The following is an 8,991-nucleotide window of genomic DNA, read 5'->3' on the forward strand; positions in this document are numbered from 1 at the left end:
TGAGGATTAACAAAAACAAAAAACTGTTAAGGTTTCCTGACTTAAAAGCCATCTTTAGAGGGCAGGGACTGGGTAGAGGCAGGCAAAGGGGGCGAAAATGGGGACATCTGTAATGGTCTCAACAATAAAAAAGTTAAAAAAAAAAAAAGCCACCTTCAGCCTCAGAAAACCGATAGACATATTTCCACTAATCTTAAATGTGGTAAAAATGTGCAGAAAATGATCTTTACAAAGTCCAAGTCTCAAATTATTTTTATTTGATCTAAACTAGCAAAGGTTAACCTCTGATTCATTGCAATCTAAATCAAATGATACCACAAAACTCTTCATCAATTTTCTAACGAGTAACAGGTGGTCCCATTAGCTCAAATATTATCTGATATAACTAAATTCTAGGAAAGTTATTCCTTTGGAGTTCTTTATAATGGGTTAGATAGTAGTAGCTGAAAACCTATATCCAACAAACCACAGGGAGTAAAGGCAATTAACACTTACCTTCTGGAAATTTCAAAATCAAATGCTTTTGAAAACTTACTTTCATATTTATCCTTTCCCATGTAAATAGTGTAAGCAGATGAGTTAACTAAGACAAAACAAAAACAAAAAGTGGTTAGATAACTTCATCACCAAAGTGTTTCATGGGAAAAACAAGTGACAAATGCTTAGACTTGGGGTTGGCAAAAAATATGGCCCATAAGCCAAATCCAGCCCTATTTTTGGACAGCCCTCAAGCCAAGAATGATTTTTACATTTCAGCAGGTTGAAGAAAGCGAAATAAGGAAGCACAGGCTATAGAGATGCAGCTCACAAAATCTAAAATATTTATTATCTGGCCCAAACAAAATTTTTAAAATAAAAAACAGCTATTTTCCTTGACAGAGTTCAATGCAATTCCAGTTCAGTCCTATACTTTTGCCTTCATCAAGAGAATTTTCAAAGAAAAAAAAACAAAACACCTTCACCTCAATTATTTAAAAATAGGTTCCTATACTTAGTCAAGTTTTAGTTTTCATAATTTTATTTAGCCAATATTAAATTATATTCCAGGGGTGCTGCAAATTATACTGGGCTCCCTGTCCCATTCTGGAGAAAAGGCTCTTAAACTTCTAAATCAGTGGCTCTGAACCTTGATTACATATGAGAATCACCTAATTATGCCTCAGCTCCACTTAAGACTAATGAAATCCTAATGGGGGAGGGAGGAGCGTTGGTATTTTTTTATTTTTTATTTTTATTTTTTTTGGTATGTGCCCCTAGCAGGAACCAAACCTGGGACTCTCCGCAGGTTGGGAGCGTTGGTATTTTTAAAAAGATCTCCAAGTGAGCCCAGCCGGTGTAGCTCAGTGGTTGAGTGTCGACCCATGCACCAAGAGGTCACCAGTTCGGTTCCTGGTTGGGGCACATGCCCAGGTTGTGGGCCCTATCCTCAGTAAGGGGCATGCAGGAGGCAGCTAATTGATGTTCTCTCTCATCGATGTTTCTCTCTCTCTCTTTCTCCTCTCCTCTCCTCTCCTCCCTCTCTAAAATCAATAAAGAAAAAAAAAAAAAAAGATCTCCAAGTGATTCTAGTGTGAAGTCAGTGTTAGGAACCACTATCCTAAACCAAACCACATATTCCAGGTATGGCTCACCTTAGGAATGACATTTATTTACTGAGCTAGTGTGTTTTAAACAGGGCATGCTCCATCTGAAGTCAAACAAAAGTCGTTTCCTAATTGGAATTCTAACTGGGTACTGGGTTTCCAAGCTAGTCTACCCAAACTTATTTGATCCCATTTGAATCTAAACTCCTGAATTAGTAGTTACTGGGTTCTCAGTCTACAAAGCCTGACAAACAGGTGCAAGGTTGGGCTAGGCAGTCTGTTGGCTGTTGCTCCACATGTGGGCAGAGCTCTGAAGGCCAGGGAGCAGCACTCTTTCATTATAAATTCTAAAATTCGGGGTTGCCTGTACTTTCAGTAATGAAACACTTCTTAAGTTATCAATTGTAGTTGCCTCTCTTGGGGAGGGAAAACTCCTAATTTCTTCAATTAGCAGTTATAATGACTACAGTCCATAATTACTGGGATGGAAGTAGTTGAGGGCAGTACCTTGAAAGGAGAGAATGTTTGTATTGACTAGTTGACAAAACTTATCTATAATTGAGCATTATATTAGCTTGATAAGGACTTAGCATGGCATATAACAAATGCCAAAAGTGCAGGAATCAAACAAAAAAGTATTTCAGATTCTCTCTGTACAACCTGGCAATATTATATGTGTATACCCTTTTGATCCCATAATGTCATCACTAGGAATATATCCTACTAATTAAATACCCCATCAAGCAGTGATGTTCTTTTTACAACCCAAGCACTAATTAAGACTGGTTAAACACATTATAGTATATCCATAAACAAAATGCCATATACCCACTGAAAAGAAAGGGACACAGTATTTTTGTGTCTCTATATACAGTAAGATTCAGTTTGTAAAAAATAAATATGTAATTGAGTATGCACACACGTTTACATATATATTCTCAATATATACACCCATTTTTCTTTATACGTATGGAAATATATATATCTTAACAATAGTTACCTTAGCTAGTTTGCTTACAAAATATACAGATGGTTTTTGCAATCAGAACAAAAGTAATTTTTTTAAATGATTAAAATAAAATAAAGCTGTCTCTGTGTAGGCCAAGTTATCTAACTTACAACCAAGAGAATGACACGATTGTTTGGATGGTTGACCCATAAAATAAGGTGATTAAGAACATAACTGCTACTAACCCAAACTGAGAGGCATTCTACAAAATAATTCTTCAACTAACAGTGTCATGAAAGATAAGCCTGAGTAAATGCTCCAGATCAGAAAAGACTAAAGAGTAAATGAATGACAACTGAATTTTCCTGTTATAAATACATTATTAGGACACAGATGAAAACTGAGTAAAAGCTGATTAGATGATAGTATTGTTGCAATGCTAATTTGCTAATGAAGAATGTCTTTTAATAAGAGAATATCCTTGATTTTAGGAAAAAAAAATACTAAGTATTTCGGGGTAAAATGCAATGTACTAACAAACAGTTCAGGAAAAAAAATTGTGTGTGTGTGTAGAGAGAGAGAAGAGGGAATTTAAAATAAGGCAAAGGTTAGAATTTGGTTAGAAAAGGTAAATATCAGAATTTGGGGAATCTAAGAGAAGGATATAAAGGAAATCTTTTACTATTCCTGTAACTTCTCTGAAAGACTGAAATTATGTCAAAATAGAAAATTTAAATTAAAAATGAGCAAGAAGTATGAATTAAAACTCCTGTCTATGTTTTAAAAGATAAAAGAAAAATAAACTGAATTATCTTACTGCTGTTATTCTCACCCTAATAATAGGGTTGATTAGTATGGGAACTAGTCATCTTGAAGATACCTGATTCAGGTGTAGCAACCAATCCAACTTTAGAGGCTCTGTGATAATTTCATAATTTACAGAAGGATCTATCCTAAAATAGACACTATTTTTTTTTTATCCTCACCCAAGGACATTTTTCCATTTTTGTTCAGATAGAGAGGGAGGGAGAGAGAGGAAGAGAGAAAGAGAGAAACATCCACGTGAAAGGGACACATCGAGTGGCTGCCTCTCGCACAACCCCAACGGGGGCGCACAACCCCAACGATGCTATTAAAAGGTACTAAAAGTACAAGTGGACTCAACGAGCAAAGTGCAGGTATTTTGTGGGTCCATGAAACAGATGGTATTAAATCTGACACAAAGCTAATGTTTCATTATGCCATTATGAGAAAGCATACAAGAATAGAATTGAACAGATTTTAGTCAGAGATACTAATCTTAAAAGGAAAGGCAAATACTTTCTATTGAGATTTTTCTCCCCATTTTTATTTAAAAAAAATTTTTTTTTCTTTATTGATTTGTAGAGAGAGAGGAAAGAAGAGGGAGAAATAGAAACATCGATGAGAGAGAACATCGATTTGCCGCCTCCTGCATGCCCCGTCCACTGGGGATCAAGCCCACAACCTGGGGGTATGTGTCCTGACTGGGAATCGAACTGGCGACCTCTTGATGCATGTCGACTTTCTCCCCATTAAAAAAAAAAAAGTTTTATGCAGTAACCACTTAGTTGAAAAGCTTGGCTATCTGTACAAATTCATTTCCTGAAGACTCTGCATTTCAAGTTATTTTCCATATTGGTATATGTTGTTTAACTATTTCACTGGAAAAGTTATAATTTTTCCATTAACTTTGCATTTTTAAAGATTTACTGCACAAGCGTAGTTTTATTAGACTTAGAGGCTAAATATTTTTCCAACAGGAGGCAGTTCTGATATTATCATGGAAGCCAATGAGAAAAATATGATCCACAAATCTGCTAAAGTACTCAGTTCTATTAAGGACACCTATATATGTATGACTAGTGCTCAAAGAATTTGGAATAGCTTTAAGTAGACTAAAGCAGCTAGCATAAAATACATTTATTACATGTATTACCTGTATACCCTGCCAGTACTTTTAATTCCCTTCTGAGCTTGTAGAGGTATCTATGTTGTTGGGGACTTTTCTGAATGGAGAAGCTACAAAGAGATGCTCAAGTTATCTTATGACAGAGAAAGGAAAACAAGACAGAGGAAGGATTGAAAATGCTATCAGCATCCTATAATGATTTTTTTCAGGCTAGTTTGAATTTTGTGTCTAGTAATTTTAATAATATGGGTAAGACAAACCAAATCTACAGAGGCAGAGAAATAGCACATGGCACACCGTGGAAGTCTAAACTACTGAGAAGAATAATGAGATGTGACAGTGTAATTGAGTAGAAGGGGTGGTTGTGGGGGTCTGTTACCTACAACTTCTCTGGGCCTCAATGTTCTCATCTCCAAAGAGAAAGTACCACCCTATTCAAACCCACACAAACAACCTGGAGCTCACCTTTCACAAGCAAGCAGAAACAGCGCAATAAATAGTGTGTTATGATTAAGTAAACAGGTAACCTTTATTTACTCAACAAGCATCTACTGAGTAACCATTATGAGCCAGGCACTATGCTAGGGAAAAAGATAAAGGAGATCCTGTCCCTGTCTTCAAGGGGTTTCCACTCTAGCTCAAGCAGACAGCGTTTAATACCATAACTGCAATGCCAAAGGTATCCACGGAGGGGGTCCCCGAAGAGGCATACCTTAGTAATCCCTGGGTGGGAGCCCGGTCGGGACAGGCATTTGAAAAAGATAAGCCAGGGCTGTCTTCAGGGTGTAGCAGTAAACTGGGGGTGGATTCTAGCAAAAGGAATAACAAGCAGGGAAACGAAGTCTAGACACTGCGTTTCTTGGGAACTAACAGCACCCTTTCCTTGACTGCCAACGACAAATCAGAAACATCATCACACGTCACTTTTCAAGACCTGGGACATCAATTCTGCCCAGTGAGTGGCTTTATTACCATACTAGGGTCTTTTCACTGCTTCCTGTTGCATCCCAGCCCCTGCAGCCCTTTCCTGGAAGGGTAAGGCGTGCTTGCCTTAAGGAAGAGTTGTTGGCAGGTGTCTCCTGTTTTTTCTTCCTTAAATCAAAGTGCATAATTACCAGGGCACAGCCAGAATAAAGGCCACGGGTGTGTGGGGGGTGGAGTCCTGAAATGGGGCGTGGAGAAGCCCACACACTGCCCCATTCCAGGTAACGACGGAGGTCTTCCCGGCTGAAGCGAGAGGACACTCGCGGGTGCAAAGACCGCAGACGGGGAGTCCCTCCGCGCCCCCCGGGCTGATGAGGGGGCACTCGGGGACCACAGGGACGTATACCACAGGAACGGATACCGCAGGGGACCGAGGGGGCGCGGGAAGAGGCAGCCAAGGCGGAGGAGGCGCTTTAGGACGACGTCCAAGCTCCGCGACGGCCTGGGGGTTCCCGGCTTCGGAAACCCCAGGCACCGTGGAGCAGGGAGCCCGGAGGTCGCGGCGCCCACTCACCGCTGCCGCTGCTGCTGCTGCTGGTGAAGTAGAACACCATGATCTCGGCGGCGGTGCAGCCACTCCAGTGTGGCGCTGCAGCACCCAGTTCTCGAAGCTCTGGACAGCAGACGCCGAGGCCGCCGGGTCCCTGGAGCGCCCCGTGCACTTCCGGCGGACGTTGGGTCGCGTCATAACGCCGGCCTGCCGGCGCCATCTTTGATGCTGGCGAGGAGGCGGGTGTTGGCGGAGGCTAGGGTATTCCAGGGGTGGGAGAGGGGTGCCAGGACAACGGGCGACCGCAGAGCTGGGGGAAACGCCGACTCCTTTCCCTTTTGATTGAATTTATTGGGACGATTTTAGTTAATAAAATTATATAGGTTTTAGGGGTAATTGTGTAATATACATCTGTATTTGTATTGTGTGTTCACCATCCCAACTGAAGTCTCCATCACCATTTATCCCCCATACCCACTTCTACCTTCCCCCACCCCGTTGAAATACCATCATTTTAAAAGAAAAATGCCTTTAGCTACCTTTATTTTCAGAGCCTTCACCCAGGGGCGGTTATCTTCTTCCCCTCACACCCACATGGGCTCCCCGCGGGCAGAAAACTGTCGGCTTCTTCAAGGCCGGGTGTTGACTGCGCCAATCGCGGTACTTGACATTTCTTAGTTCATTAAATTTTTAATGAACTCAAGTTCCTTCACTATTGTCATTCTAGCTCCACTTGTAAAGCGCATATTTGGGCACCTCTGTACTACACTTACTTCATCTGCACAATGAAGATGAGTAGGGCAGGTAATTCATAGATAATTCGGCTAGGGTTAAATAAGTTAATAGGAAAGGGTTAGGAGTGAGTTGTTAGTAATATTCCCCACAGGCAATACGCCTCTTAGACTTGGACTAGGACTGTTCTGCCTTTAAATCCGCCAACTGTTACCTGGAAGACGGGGCAAACTCCAGAGCTGTGAACCTCGGACATCTTCCTGCGGTCATGACCTTACTCCCCTAAAGCTCACACATTCCCTAGCTTTGACCTATTTCTCTTGTTTCATTCCGACCGACTTCATTCTGTGAAGTTGAGTGCATCGCTTAAGATTGTTTAGACCTAAAAATGTCCCAGAGAGAGTGCCAGGAGCTGGTCGCACAAAGATAAAGGCGACAGCTAACCATCCAGGAGTGCTTTAGGAACGTGCCAGCTCTCCAAAGCAAGAACCTAGTGATGTCCTGCAAATAGTCATTGTTTTCGGTTTTATTCTCTGTAAAATGGGAATGATAATGCAAATTTCACATATTGTGATGTAAAGTAAATGAAACTGCCCTGGCCGGTTTGGCTCAGCGGTTAGAGCGTCGGCCTGCGGTCCCGAGAGACCCGGGTTCGGTTCCACTAAGGGCAGGTACCTCGGCTGCAGTTTGTCCCCGGCCTGGTTGGGTCCTGCGGGCAGCCACTCGATGTGGTGATGTTTCTCTTCCCCGCTCTCCCTCCCACTCTATCTGAACAAAAATTAGAAAAATGTCAAGGATAAAAAAATAAATGAAATGAAACAGGAATACCTGGCACATAGCCATGATTTAAATTTTAAAATTTAACTTGAAAAAAAGTTTTTAAATGAGCTAGAAACCTACATCTTACAAAAGTTTAACGCTAAAGCTTCAAATTTAAAATGTAACTGCCACGAGAATCTCGGATAGGCTACTTTACAAAATCTTCTTACACCAAGTGACCCCAGAATGTTCAAGCGGGCACCTTTATTCTACGGAAAACTACAATTCCCAGAATGCACCTAAGCACGCCCCGGGGAATGGAACCCCGGCTTGGCCGCGAGGGATAGTGGATGGCAAGGTTTTCCGAAGGGAGGGTTTCGCCTCCCAAGGGCGGGAGACTCTTGGAGACCGCCCCTTGAGTGGGAGGGGCAGTAGCCAATATGTGACCAATCATCGAGCCAGTTTCTGGAAGCGCTGAGAGGCGGCGAATCAGAACGCAATAGCTTCAGCCTTGCCTGGCGCGCGATAATTTGAATACAGCGGCAGAGCTACCGGCCTGACGGAGGAGAGGTCGCCGGCTCTGAGGTGCAGGTAATCGCTGCCGGGGGCTGAGGCGTGGGTTGGAGCTCTGAGGCGAACCTGGGTTCTGTAGAACGTGCTGGGGTGGATGTCAAGGGAAACAGAACTTTTGTTCCAGGCTTCGCGCGCCGGCGGCTGGAGACCGAGCTCCCAGCCAGTTCTCCGCACCTCCAGGTCACTGGGTTCCCATCTTCGCGACGCCGGAGTTTTGTTTTGTTTTGTTTTTGCTCTGAAAGGTATTCTTTTCCTCGTCCAGCCTGAGAAGGGTCTTCCCTCAAGCCGCAGCCGGACACGAATCCCCAGAGACCCTGGTCTTTCAGTTTGCTTACCGTCGAGATCGCACTGTGGCATATAAACAAGTAGACCCGGCCCGCAGGAAGGGGAGGGGAAGCGGCTGCCGGGCAGCGTGCCGTCTGCTCGGGAGTTAGGCTGCGCGACTGCTTATCCTCAGCCGCCTTGGAGGTCAGGGCGTTGTAGGAAAGGAGACAAGCTCCGGGGTCCAGGCTGCTCGGCTAGAGAAACAGAGGGTTATGCTTCCCCCGTTTCCTCGCTGGACTCATGGACGATAAAAACGTTCGCTTTATTGGCTAGCCGGGCTGTGGAAAACCAGCTACACCAACAGGAAAAGTGGAACACTGGGGAAGCGTAGACGGGATGGAAGCCAGGGCAGCGTCTCAGGCGGCGGGGCGATGGCGGCTCGGCGGGGCCGTGAAGTTTGCCCTGGGTATGGATTAACCAGGCTGCTCAGAGGGGACGGACAGCCTGCCCTGAGCGGGAACAAGACACTTTCTTTTTGGTAGGATCATTTTCCAGCTCGAAGCATAGGTACTGTCCCTGCTTGTATTTCCTGTCCTAATGCTACTGTGAGGTAGTGTTTTTCCTTTCCTTTTTTTTACCTTCATAGTTTCAGTCTTTTCAAGTGATTTGCTTCTTTAAAAAAAAAAAATAATAATAAAATTTTCTTGGATCTTGATGGACCATCCCC

General features: G+C 43.1%; 1 protein-coding gene across 1 annotated transcript in view; it reads right to left on the minus strand.

The window, feature by feature from the left end:
• Positions 1 to 6,134, minus strand: part of CCDC25 (coiled-coil domain containing 25) — a 47,506-nt gene extending 41,372 nt beyond the window's left edge. The window contains 3 exon segments of the mRNA XM_036240460.1: positions 536 to 583; positions 5,961 to 6,101; positions 6,104 to 6,134. Of these exon segments, the coding sequence (XP_036096353.1) occupies positions 536 to 583; positions 5,961 to 6,101; positions 6,104 to 6,134 (220 nt within the window).
• Positions 6,135 to 8,991: the final 2,857 nt, after the last annotated feature.

Source organism: Molossus molossus, unplaced genomic scaffold (genome assembly GCF_014108415.1).
Source record: "Molossus molossus isolate mMolMol1 unplaced genomic scaffold, mMolMol1.p scaffold_m16_p_4, whole genome shotgun sequence".
Lineage (NCBI taxonomy): Eukaryota > Metazoa > Chordata > Mammalia > Chiroptera > Molossidae > Molossus > Molossus molossus.